General features: G+C 48.5%; 2 protein-coding genes across 7 annotated transcripts in view; both read right to left on the bottom strand.

Moving 5' to 3' along the window:
* Positions 1-6,091, bottom strand: part of ITGA10 (integrin subunit alpha 10) — an 18,261-nt gene extending 12,170 nt beyond the window's left edge. For 3 of the 6 annotated variants that reach the window (XM_015564234.1, XM_015564237.1, XM_015564235.1), the window contains exons 1-7: positions 5,726-6,090; positions 3,983-4,094; positions 3,653-3,762; positions 3,357-3,448; positions 3,038-3,152; positions 1,159-1,286; positions 591-739 (exon numbers count right to left, since the gene is read on the bottom strand). In XM_015564234.1, the coding sequence (XP_015419720.1) occupies positions 591-739; positions 1,159-1,286; positions 3,038-3,152; positions 3,357-3,448; positions 3,653-3,762; positions 3,983-4,094; positions 5,726-5,777 (758 nt within the window). In that variant the 5' untranslated portion in view covers positions 5,778-6,090. Of the gene's footprint in view, positions 1-590; positions 740-1,158; positions 1,287-3,037; positions 3,153-3,356; positions 3,449-3,652; positions 3,763-3,982; positions 4,095-5,725 lie in introns of those variants that run through there. The other 3 variants (XM_015564236.1, XM_006764159.2, XM_015564238.1) reach the window with 3 other exon arrangements.
* A 510-nt stretch (positions 6,092-6,601) lies between these two features.
* PEX11B (peroxisomal biogenesis factor 11 beta) overlaps positions 6,602-13,231 on the bottom strand; it is an 8,080-nt gene continuing 1,450 nt past the window's right edge. The window contains exons 3-6 of the mRNA XM_006764199.2: positions 12,931-13,105; positions 12,347-12,548; positions 7,573-8,013; positions 6,602-6,977 (exon numbers count right to left, since the gene is read on the bottom strand). Coding sequence (XP_006764262.1) covers positions 7,608-8,013; positions 12,347-12,548; positions 12,931-13,105 — 783 coding nt within the window. The 3' untranslated portion in view covers positions 6,602-6,977; positions 7,573-7,607. The remainder of the gene's footprint in view (positions 6,978-7,572; positions 8,014-12,346; positions 12,549-12,930; positions 13,106-13,231) is intronic.

Raw genomic sequence — 13,231 nt, 5'->3', positions numbered from 1 at the left:
GGGAAAGAGAGAAAGATTTTTGCTGTTCTATGTATTTCTGCATATATTGGTTGGTTCTTGTATGTGCCCTGACCGAACCCACAACCTTGGTGTATTGGGTTGATGCTCTAAGCACCTGAGCTGCCCGGCCAGAGCAATAAGTATAAAATTCATTCATTCCTACATTAATTTAGCAAAGAGTGCATTTGGGAGGACACGTATTAAGGGAGTGTAGCATAAAGAAGAATGGTCAGGCCAGGCTAGTCTTCCCAGAAGGAGTTTGAATCATGTTTGGAAAGTGAGCGAGGACATGAGTGATGGAGAACCTGCGGGTCAAGATCAAAGTGGGAATGGCAGGATGGGGAGAGAGAGTTCTGTCTGCAGAGATAAACACAGCAGAAACATGGAGCGACACAGACAGATATTTTGTAGAAATGTGACGAGAAGGAGTGCACTGACAGTCAACTCAGTTTCCCCTCACCCACCATTAGTGTTCACATAAAGATAAACATCCAAGGCACCTTGGGATGTACACACTGCACTTCACCCTCCCCTAACCCGTCTCGGCCCTCCCCACTCTGCCTCCCCCACTCCCCTCCCCAGTGCCTCACCAGGCCACCATTATTGCTTGGGCAGTCTTTGTTTCTCGTCCCTCCCGCCGACTCAGGTTCCTTGCCGCTCTCACCACTTCTTCCTTGGTTCGGAAATCTCCCAGGGACCACTCATGTACAGGGCTCTCGCCATACTGTACCAGCCCCACCTGGAGTAAAGTGCACAGTCAAATGAATGTATGTAGCCCAACGGTTGTGGCTCAGTGGTTGAGTGTCCACCTATGAAACAGGAGGTCATGGTTTGATTCCCGGTCAGGGCTCATGCCTGAGTTGTGGGCTCCATCCCCAGTGGGGTGGCTCCATCCATCAGTGACAAATATCTGTGCAGGAGAGAGTCAATGATTTTCTTTCATCATTGATGTTTCTATCTCTCTTTTCCTCTTCCTTCCTCTCTGAAATCAATAAAAAATGTATTTGTAAATGAAATGTGTGTATGGAAGTGGGGAGGGAGAAGAAAGTGTGTAAGGGAGGGAAGGTGAGCGCCTGGATACTCCTGAAGACACTATCTATGTGTATCTCCTCTCTCCCGGTCTCTCCCCTCCGAGCCCATCCTATTGACCTCTCTTACCTGTATCTGCTCTGGGTCAATGAACAGTCTTCCCACCAGTCTTCGTAGGAAAGTCTGAACTTCAGACCAGGGGTAGATGCTGTTGGAGCCATCCAAGACAATGACAACATCCATGTATGTGGGGCAGCCTAGGAGGAGGAGTGTGGTGATAGAGAGCAGAGGGGTACAGGATATTGGGCATAAGGGAACAAGGGAAGAGGTCACAGGAGGGCACATTCAATTTAAACATTTATTAGGCACTTCTGTCATGCAAGGAAGGTAGTATGCCAGGCGCTGGGTAAATGTAGAAATGAATAAAAGGAGAGATGGGCATACATGCAATATACTAAAAAAAAAAAAAAAAAAGCCCGGCCAGTGTTGCTCAGTGGTTGAGCAATGACCCATGAACCAGGAGGTCATGGTTCAGTTCAATTCCTGGTCAGGGAACATGCCCCAGTTGTGGGCTCAATCCCCAGTAGGGGGCATGCAGGAGGTGGCCAATTGATGATTTTCTCTCATCATTGATATTTCTATCTCTCCCTCTCCCTTCCTCTCTCTGAAATCTATCTATCTATATATATATATCCCTAATATGCAAATAGACCGAATGGGAGAACAACCGAACAACCAGTTGCTATGACATGCACTGACCACCAGGGGGCGCAGGTGGACCATGGCGGGCGATGGCCGCAGCAGGATTGGGGCAAGCCTCTGGTGGTTACTGAAAATTCTTTTTTTTTTTTTAATATAATTTATTGGTTTTTTACAGAGAGGAAGGGAGAGAGGCAGAGAGTCAGAAACATCGATGAGAGAGAAACATCGATCAGCTGCCTCCTGCACATCTCCCACTGGGGATGCGCCCGCAACCCAGGTACATGCCCTTGACCGGAATCGAACCTGGGACCCCCCAGTCTGCAGGCCGACGCTCTATCCACTGAGCCAAACCGGTTTCGGCTACTGAAAATTCTTTGCTCCCGTGCGCCGTGGTTCCGCCCGATGCTTGCACCCGCTGCCAGTGCCCCGCGCTGGCCCCACTCACACGCACCCATGGCCAGTGCCAGGCACCGGCCCCTATCGCCCCTGAGGCTTCTCTACCTCCCCCTTCTCCTGGGGGGCGATCGGGGCAGCAGCCGCCGCTTTCACCTGCCGACAGTACTGGCCCTGCTCACACCCGCTGCTGGCACAGGTTTCAATTGCTCCATGCTGTCAGCAGGTGTGAGCAGGGCCAGTGCCATCAGTGCGTGGGCGAGCAGCGGTGAGAGTGGGGCTGTTGGCAGACAAGGGACCAGGGCCACAGTGGGAGGGGGCAGATGGGGGCGGGGAGGATTGGCTGAGACTTGCCCTGTGACCACCATAGCCTCACAGCCCACAGTTCCTTTCAAGGTGCACGAATTCATGCACTGGGCCCCTAGTATAAGCATATTACAATAATAATAATAATAATAATAATAATAATAATAATAATAATAATTGCATGCCAGGTAAAAACATAGCACCGATGGTGGGGAATCAAATGAGGCAGCAACTGAGCCAATACTGAAGACTGAAGATGTTTGAGGAGAGGAGAATACAAGAAAAGGCATTTGGATTGAGAACTCTTTAAACAAAAGGAGATGGAGGTATACAAATAGATGACACATTGGAGAATGGTGAGGTAAATGCTGTAGCCAAGGGCGTGGAGGGATACAGTGAGAGTTGAGTTTTTGAAGTTGTTTTGATCAGTTCATGGCGTCTTAGTGCCCTGGTAGAGTCTGAATTCTAACCTGTTAGGAAGCATGGCGCTTATGCAGACACATTAGGTAGCAGTGAGGACAGCCAGGCAGGCCCATCAGACCCTGACACCCTATCCTTTTCCCACCCTGCACCCCAGCCCTGAACCTCAGCCCTCCTTCTGGCTTACGCTGTGCAGTGGGTGCCAGGCTTCCCCGGGGCCGGAATGACGCATCTACATGGGCACAGATTCCAGAACTGAAGACAGAGGAGCCACAAGCACGAGACCAGAGTGGGGCACAGGCCTGGGGGCAGGAGGGAGACACAGTTACTCCCAGGTTGGGAGGCGCCCGCAGAACATGCGCCGAGGAGGAGGCACTGAGATTCCCCCTCTACTTTCTAGGGTTTTTAACTCCTTGACCCTCTGCACAGACCAGCTTCCCGCACCATACTGCTCTTTCTCTGCCACAAACCCTCAGAGACCCAGCCACACCCTGTCCTTAGCTCACCATGAATCCCCCGTCACCATCTGTGTCCAGTAGAGACATCCCCAAGTGCATGTTCACAGCAGGACGAGATGAATTTCCCAGTGGGTAGTCACCTGGTGGGAGGGGGGTGGAAGAGAATGAGATCATGGAGTCACAGATGTGCTTGAGTTCAGGGTGATTTGGGGTTTGAGAAGAGATCAGGGTCCAGTGGGGGACAGGGAGCATGTGGGATATGGGGGTGAAGGTGAGGTATAAGGGGTCAAAGTTACTAGCGTATGAAGGTTAGGGGTTAGGAGTAGAAGAGTGAGGCATCTTACCCAAGTGGACCTTGACACATGAGGCATTGTGGGATCTCCCTATGGGGCAGCGGTAAATGTCTCCCCTTCGGTCACCAGAAGGCCCATCCCAGGGGGCACCCACCAGCACCCTGGGGGAGGGCATGAATGTAAGCACAGTGTAACCATGACCTTTGAGATAGGCCATACAAAAAATAAAAAAGAAAGAGAGAGATAGGCCAGAGGGTAAGTGCATGGGCTGGCAAATCTAGAGACCACCCACTTCCCGATTCCTTTAGATTCCCATCTGCCTCAAACCCTTTACAGCGTCATCACTGCCCCCATCTCATGGCCCTCTGGCTTCCTCCTCACCATCGCTGTCCACCCCCAACATGTTGTAAGACACTGTATCCAAATTCAGCCTCAGGTGGCCCTGGGAACAGACGTGGGTGATGCGCATCCAGGTTGAAGGGGGAGCAGAGACCTGGGGGGCCGGGATTATAAGGTTAGCAGGCAGCAGGTCGAGAGGCTAGTGAATGCCCAGAGAGAGGCTGTGAAGAACATGTTTTGCTATAAGTCTATTTCTCTGCTTATGTATAATAATAAAAGCGTAATATGCTAATTAGACCAGACAACCTTCCGGACAAGGCCGGGGCTGCCAGGGAAGCCCACGTCCCAGGTGCCAGAGGGAAGCCGGTGCCAGCAGCTGGGGGAAGGAAGGCCTACTCTTGCACGAATTTTGTGCATCGAGCCTCTAGTTACTCATAAGCTGCCTGGCCTCTGTCAATGTCGTGGACTCAGAGCTCCAGGCAAGGATGATGTCCTTCCTGTATCTGTGTCCAGCTGCCTAACCTGTGGCCCTCTGCCATGCTAGTGCACAGCTGTATTTCCATCCAACCCCTGATCTAATTTACAGACAAGCCTGGGTCAAGTTCCTCTTTTCCACATCATTCCTCCTACACATCCTCCTCCCCAAGCGGAGGGTTAAAAGAGGGAGAGAGACTGTCTGTAGCCCCAGAACAACCATGCCTTTCAAACTCTCCCCAAAACCAGGACCATGGGGAGAACAGGAGACGGGGGAACACTGAATGTCTGGGTCTCTCCTCTCTCCCTCTTGACTCCCAGTGTCATTGTTATGCGTTCACTCTCATTCTCCAACGTCTAGGGCTCTGGGTGATTCCAGCCCTGAAAACCTCAGTGGCAATTAACTGGGTGGGGCTCCTCGCCTGCCCACACACATGGTTTGCCATTCATCCTAGCAAGGGTCCCTTCGCCCTAAAGTTTCCCACAACCACCAGCTTCCTTTCTAAATGTACCCACCCTCCCCACTGCTCTCCGCATTTCTTCCTTAGCTGTGGACCCACTCTAAAGACCCCCGCCCCCAATCAAGTTCTGGCTGATTCTTCCCTCCCATCCCTTTAAAGTCAGAGCTGGTATTTTAGGAAACGAAGATTACAGGGCACTGGTGAGGAAACATTCCAGCTTCTGGTCTCTCCCACGGTTCTTTCCCTGTGTCTTGCTCCTTCCTTTCAAGCCACCCCCTCTTAGACCACCCACTCCCACCAATGGCGACAGCTCTGCCTCAAACCATGCTCATTTTCAAAAAGGTGGTTTGTATGTGAGCCTTTTTGCACCCAGGAAAATGCCAGGGCTGTATGGCTAGGAACTGCAGCTCATTGGTTAGATAAACCCAGAGTTCTGACTACACGGTTAGTCAGCTATGCCTCCGGCTCCAGAGACCACCAAGGGTAGGGAGAGGAAGGGAGGGGGGAATAGGAATCAGAGTGGCCACGTGGAAGGCCACGTCCTGTTTCTTTGTGGTCCCCTAACTTCTCCAGAGCTGAGGACACAGGTTTTAGATAAGTGGATCACAAACCTGACACAGGCTCTGACAATCTCAATACTAACTCGGTCATATGCTGTGGGCATAAGAATGCAAACGTGCAAACACACACACACGCGCGCCCACACACAGACATACAGACACACTAGCAATGGAGAATCAGTGTTAATCTTTCACCCTAATTCCCAAATAATTTTAACCCTAAAGTCCCAATGCCAAACAATCCACTATCCTCTTTTCCCATCAGAAACCAAGAAGTTAACCTCCCTCACCTGTCAGGACCATCAGGGACAAGAACAGGTGAGGGATGAGAGGCAGCTCCATGCCTGGCTGTTCTGGCCGCGTGAGAAGTCCTCTGCGCCTCTGTCCCTCGCCTCTTCTGTTTTCGTTAGTTTCCCTCCCATCCTGCCCCCTCCCGCTGCCAGCTAAAAATAAAGTCGGGAGGAATGGGAGGAGTGATGGTGGGGACCTGTGGGGAGCCCCAGACAGAGGACAGGACTGAGTGATCTTAGTCTAGTTCCCTGCCTTGGTGCTGCCCCCTGGAGGCGACATCTCAGAATCCAAAGGGAACACAACTCTGGACTCTGCTGTTTCCTTCTCCTTTTTCCTGTCCTTTGTTGTTTCCAGACAATAATGCTTTCTTTGGGTTTGGAATAAACAGAGTGGGAGGCAGACACTTTTTACTTCCTAACCGTATTCACCTCAACCTGAGATCTAAAAAATAAAGAACCGATAACAGTGGTTTTATTGACCTAACCACCCAGGGGAGTCCCAACATGTGAAGGTACAACCAGCCCACAGACGAAGCCAAACAACTTAGCTCTGTTTGGACTCAGCCCCTGCTGCCTGCGGCACTGTAGCTTTTGGAGGGGCCATACACTGACCTGGGATGGGTGTGCTTGGTGGAACCTGTATAATCACTTTAACATCAGGTTCCCATCTTCCCAAGTAGGCTACAAACATCTGACGCTGGGGCCGAGGAGCTAAGCTTTTTGTATCTCTACCACCGAGTACGATGCCCTGTAGGGTTTAGGTCTCAACAGAAGTCTGTGGGTGATGATGCAGTGGCTAATCCCATGAAAACTCCAAACCACAGTGACAGAAATAGGGGCTTCCGATGACAAGAACACACAGGACCAGACCAAACATCAATGAGCAAATGATCTTTAATTGGCTGGCCTAGAAGGCGTGCTCTCCATTGTGGGCGGGGCCCTAACTATTTACACAGAATCATTGTACAATATTTACAGCAAGATGTTAGACACGGCATCATTCTGGGGTGGCAGAGAAGGGGTAAGAACAGGCTGCAAACGAAGCCCTGAAGTCCAAGTGTAAGCCGAAATCTGCAGATGTGAGTAGAGGGAAGGGTAAGGGCCAAGTCATGAGCGAGGTTGGTGAGGTAGCCATGAGGGAGGAAGAGGAAGCAGCAAACCACTGGGGCATGAGGGAAGAGTCCACTGGGACATAAATCTTTAAAATTATAGTCTGGAGTCTGAAGGGGGTAAAGTCTGCCACAAGCCACCTCTGTGAGGAAAAAGAAGGCAATTAGAATCTTACAGAACACACCTTCTCCCCTACCAAAAACTCGTTTTGCTGCTGATTAAATTCCTAGGACAGGGGACTGAGAAGGGAAAAAAAAACCACCCAGAGACAGAATCTAAGATTTAAGAGAGATAAAATCAAGAGTCAAGAGAGACACAGACAATGTAACGGAGGAGGAAAAGAACGAAAGCTCCAGCAGATCTGAACCCTGGAATCATCCTACTGACTACACAAGTCACCTTTCCTCACCTCATCTTCCCCAAAGCTCCTTCCTCTACCCTGGGGATGGGGAACCATTTTTCTGTCAAGGGCCATTGGATATTTATAACATCTTTCATGGGCCATTCAAAATTATCCACTTAAAAATTAGCCTGATATACTTGGTCAAACATTTAATTAACTCACCCCTAATGCCTTGGCAGGGCCAGACCAAATGATTTTGTGGGCCTTATACGGCCCACGGGCCAGACGTTCCCCACCCCTGGTTTACCCCTAAATCTCTGGATTTTAACTTTAACCAAGGATTAGGGTTAGGATGCGGCTGGGACACTGGGGACAATCTAAGATTCCATCTTACCAAGTCAGGTCCCCTCCTTATCCTGCACCAGAACATCAGGGCTTGAGTCGTAGCCAAGGGCAGATTAGAGTGAGGATAGACAGGATGGAGGACACGAGGCCACAAAGCCCCACAATTCCCGGGCCACAGCGCCAGAGGCCTAGTTTGTCCAGTGGAATGAAGAGGTCACAGGCATTTCTGACTACATCCAGCAGAAGCGGGGGATTACCCCGAAGGACCCGAGCCAGGAGCAGGACTCGGAGCTGAAGCTTCAGAGCTATTTGGGGTAGGCCTCCTCCTGGAGTCCCTGGATCCCCAGGTCCCCCAGTTTCAATTCCTCCTGGGGCTCCTCCTCCAGAGCCCTTCTGTCGCCGGCTATAAACTGAAGACTCTTGTTCCATCAGTAGGCGAATCTCATAAGCATCCCGACTCAAATTCATGATGAGAGAAAACAGATAGTACCTGAGAAACACAGGACGGAAGAGTCAGTAAGGGCACGTGTACCCACTTAGCATAGCCAACAGAACATTCAAACATTTTTTCCCGCCAAAATGCCAAGGATTAACATCAGAACCCAGAAGTGGATGTGTATTAGTGCCCATTATTAGAAATGTCCTCCCACCTTTCTCTAACGAATATGTTCACAATTACCTTAAGAACCTGGGCTAAAGTTCATGAGCATCATCAAATCTTCCAAGATCAACCTCAACTTTCACTTTTCCACTTGGCAACATATTAACACACACATTCAACTTGAACTACAGTAATACAAACTTTTTTTTTTTATAAATATGTTTTTTATTTCATAGAGAGGAAGGGAGAGGGAGAGAAGAATAGAAACATCAATGATGAGAGAGAATCACTGATTGGCTGCCTCCTGTATGTCCCCTGACCGGGAATCAAACGGTGACCTCCTGGTTCATAGATCAATGGTCAACCACTGAGCCACACCAGCCCGGCAGAAATTTGTTTGAAAAGAATAAGCTTCAGTTGCTTCAGAGTTAAATTATAAATAACTTAAATCCAATCCTTTTATTTAACAAAACAAAAAAAAAGAGGTGTGGTGGCCAGCGTGGTTAAAGCATCAGCTTGTGAACTGCAGGGTCTCAGGTTCGATTCTGGCCAAGGGCACATACCTGGGTTGCAGGTTCCCTGCCCCTGTTGTGGTGCGTGTGGGAGGCAACGGATTGATGTCGCTCTCTCCCATTGATGTTTCTCTCTCTGTCCTTTCTACCCATCGCCCCTCCCTTCCACTCTCTCTAAAAGGAAAAAGTATCTTCCAGTGAAGATTAACAAAAGAAAAAAAAGAGGCCCAGAGGTGGTAAGCAGCTTGCCAAATGTGTTACATTATAAATCCTTAAGAACAGCGTATTTTTATTTTGAATCCATTCTCACAACAGTGGTCTGTACTCCGTATGATTGTCCTATCTCCAAAACACAGCTTCAGTGTAAGCACCTCTGCTACACTCCATCTCCACAGTCCAAGCCACTGTCATCTCTTGCTTGCTCTACTGCTTTCGTCTTCTGACCTGTCTCTCCACGGTCACTCTTGCCCCTCGTCCCCAACATAAACTCCTCTTCTTAAAAATCTTCCTGGTTTCCTTCCTGTCACACTTAGAATAAAACCTAGATAACTTAGACAGGCTTACAGACCTCACATCTGACCTGCCTCTCTAACTCCACACTACACCACTCTTTCTGTCAATCAGTGCTCCACCCACATTTGTTTCTTTTGATCCCGTCAAGCTTGTTCCTGCTTTGGGGCCTTTATACAATTGGGCCCTTCTACCTGAAATATTCTGCCTCCAAAATCTTCACACAGCTGGCTCTTTGGGTATGAGCTTAAATGTCACCTTTCCAGAGAGGCCTGCTCTGACCCCCCATACTAAAGTAGCAAGTCATTTCCTTTCTAGCACATGACCCTCTTTCAGTTTCCTGCATGGCACTTACCACTGTCTGTATATTCATTTATTCTTTTTTTAAAATTTTTATTTATTTATTTTAATATATTTTATTGATTTTTTACAGAGAGGAAGGGATAGGGATAGAGAGTTAGAAACATCGATGAGAGAGAAACATTGATCAGCTGCCTCCTGCACACCCTCTATTGGGGATGTGCACGCAACCAAGGTACATGCCCTTGACCGGAATCGAACCTGGGACCCTTCAGTCCGCAGGCCGATGCTCTATCCACTGAGCCAAACCGATTAGGGCTTCATTTATTCTTTATGTGTGTCTCCTCCCATTACACTGTGAGCGCCATAGGAGCAGGGCCTTGTTTGTCTTTACCACTGGGTCCCTATACCTAAACCAGTGTCTGCTTATAGTAAGAGCTTGATAAATATTTGTTGAATGATATGAATAAACATGGCATATAAACTCTTCTAGGTAGGTGCTTTTCCATACTACTTCAATCATGCCTCTGTCCACAGCCCTCATACATCACATGCCATGTGGAAAAATAACACAGAAATGGAGATAGAAAGATGCTAACTAATATAATCTAAAAGAACAGAGAATCATAGCATAACAAGAAACAAATATAGATGATATGTATACAGATAATTTTATTCTGAAATCATATTTCTCTGCACCTTCATTACTTGTCAGCTCTTTAGTTCAAGCCAGATCTCTTGTCCATATTACGGCCTCTCCTCTTTTACCTTACTGCAATCCATTCTCCACACTGCAGCAAGAGAAATCTTCTTTAAACACAATTTAAATAATGTCATATCCCTAGTTAGAACCCACTGTACTTAGGATTTTTATTTTTAATTTTTAATTGATTTTAGAGACAGGGAGGGTAGAGAGAGACAGAGACATTGATCAATTGACTCTGCCACGCACCCTGACCAGGGATCAAACCCACAACCTAGGTATGTGCCCTGACCAGGAGCTGAACCCGCAATCTTCTGGTGTACGGGACGGGATGACAGTCCAACTAATCGTGCCACACCAGCCTGGGCTAGGATCAACTTTCTAAAAACTAAACCAAAAAAATCTTATTGTCTTTCATGAGTGATTTGACCCATCTACCCCTCCAGTTTGAAAGTATGCCTTTTACTCAATACTATGCATTCCGCTGGCCTTCTTTCTATTTTTCTAATTCCCCAAAGTCTTTCTTGGTTTAAAGCCTTAGAAAATGCTATTTTCTGTTTGAAAAGGTGTTCTCTGCTACTGCTTGCTTTGTCTAACTTCTACTCAAACTTCAGGTCTTACCTAAAATATTATTTTTCTCAAAGAGTTCTTTCCTGATATTTCTTTCTTATTTATTTATTTTTATTGATTTCAGAGAGGGAGGGAAAGGGAGAGAGATAGAAACAGCAATGATGAGAAAGAATCATTGATCAGCTGCCTCCTGCACACCCTCACTGGGGACTGACCCCACAACCCTGGCAATGTGCCCTCGACCAGAATCGAACCCGGGACCCTTCAGTCCTCAGGCCGATGCTCTATCCACTGAGCCAAAGCAGCTAGGGCTCCTTCCTGATCTTTCATTCTTAGCGTTATTTATGTCATAACACCCTGTACTTTTCCTCATACACTTGGTTTGGTGTGTATTTTATTTTTTTATATATTTTATTGATTTTTTACAGAGAGGAAGGGAGAGGGATAAAGAGTTAGAAACATCAATGAGAGAGAAACATCGATCAGCTGCCTCCTGCACACCCCCTACTGGGGATGTGCCCACAACCGAGGTACAAGCCATGCCCTTGACCGGAATTGAACCTGGGACCCTTCAGTCCGCAGTCCGATGCTCTATCCACTGAGCCAAACCGGTTAGGGCGGTTTGGTGTTTATTTATCCTATATAATAAAAGGGTAATATGAAAATTGTCCCCTTGACCGGGAGCTCAATCAGTTTGGTGCCCCTTGACCGCGTTGGCTGACTTGAGGGCATCTGCTGAGTTGCCCTGGTGGAGGACTTGTGGGGATCCGCAGGAAAAAGCAGAGGTTTGGAAGTAGAGAGGCCGAGAGCAAACTGTCCCCTTGACCGGGAGTTCGATCAGTGGTCTGCCAACTGCCCACAGCCCCTCCCCTAGGCCAGCCCGGCCCAACCGGGGCAGGCCCACGGACCCCATTTGTGCACGAATTCGTGCACCGGGCTCTAGTTTTAACATATGATTATCCCACTAGACCAGAAGCTTCATCAGAGCAGGAATCATATCTGTTTCACTCTCTGCTTTATTTCCTGGACCACAGTAAGCACTTACTAAATATTTATAGAATGACTGCATGAGCAAGTAGTGAGGAGAGGAACCTATGGCAGCGGTTTTCAATTGGTGTGCCACTAGAATTTTTAAAACATGCAATACCTGACTATTTAGCTAGGGGCACTGACCTCTTTTCCCTTAGTTTGTCAAGTAAAAAAAATGGCAATAGCCAGCACAATAGCAATCTGGTGTGAATGAATCAAAATTATTAAACCTACTTTTTTGTCAGGTGGGCAAAAAATGTATTTTTTTGGTGTGCCATAGAATTTTAGCAATTAGTTTATGTGTGCCATGAGATGAACAAGGTTGAAAATTGCTGACCTATGGTCTATAGATAGTAGCAGAATTAAAGTAGCATCACAACCTTCCCAATCTTAGTCATTCGTTATGGAAGAGCATTTGTCTTCCACCTCCTCCATTCCTTATCCTCTGACAGTTTAAGATGTAAGTGAAGATTAGAAGCCGGTGAGTGATTAAGATGTGCACATTCTGGGAAGACCCTGAGAGATCTTTCTCTCATGAAAGGCAAGTTATGTGATATGAAGAATACAAAAGGTCTTGTAGAATAAAAGCACATCAAACCTGAATGAACGCTGGGCCCACTTCTCCTGATCCACACGGGGGGCGAGTCCAGACTTCCCAGCCCATAGGACATTGTCACAGGCGAAGTACAAGGCTCGATTGAGGTGACTAACCGTGATGCAGAATCGCAGGACAACATCTGACAGGTGCACAGCGCGTTTGGCCGACTCGAGGGCATCTGCCGAGTTGCCCAGGCGGAGGACTTGTGGGGATCCGCAGGCAAAAGCAGAGGTTTGGAAGTAGAGAGACCCAGAGCAAAAACAGAGAAAGAGAAAAAGCAAGAGGGTGAAAGATGAGCAAGTGATAGAAACAAAAACGAATAATTTTTTAAAAGAGCAGAAACAGTTCATTCTTTTTTTACTTCAAATTTTAGTTAATGTGTGTCCTGGCTTCGTTTTCTCAAACTTGCCCGTTTCTCCAGTCCTTCATCACACTCACGCTCCTGTTGTCTTACCTCAGCTGGGAGGCATGCAAAGCTAAACGAGGGGGAAGAACTGGCAGAAGTTGGGAACAGGAAGGAGGGACGTGGAGAGAAGAGCTGGGGTGGAGGGAGTGTTGGGGTCACAGGGCCTAGAGCTACTCACGCTTTCTCCCCAGGCTCAGGTGGCCCTCCAGCTGTCGAATCTGCTTCTGCAGCTCAGGGCTGGCCCCGCGCTTCTGCAGTGCGTGGCCCAGAAGGGAGCAGGCGTACTGGGCGGCCCTGGGGGAGACAGGCAAGCAGAGGCGGGGACCTCCCGCACCTCCCCGCGAAAGCGCCCCCTAAGGCCAGGATGGGCTCGCGTTCCCGCTGCGGCCACTCCCTTTCCTGCCCTTCCGTCCACCACCCACTGCTTCTCCTTCAGGCCTGGAGCAGGGGAAGCACGGGGTCCCGAGGAGCCCAGACGG

The sequence above is a fragment of the Myotis davidii genome, unplaced genomic scaffold, assembly GCF_000327345.1.
Source record: "Myotis davidii unplaced genomic scaffold, ASM32734v1 scaffold401, whole genome shotgun sequence".
NCBI lineage: Eukaryota > Metazoa > Chordata > Mammalia > Chiroptera > Vespertilionidae > Myotis > Myotis davidii.
Note: the sequence above shows the minus strand (reverse complement) of the source record. Positions and strands in the feature narration are given on the sequence as shown.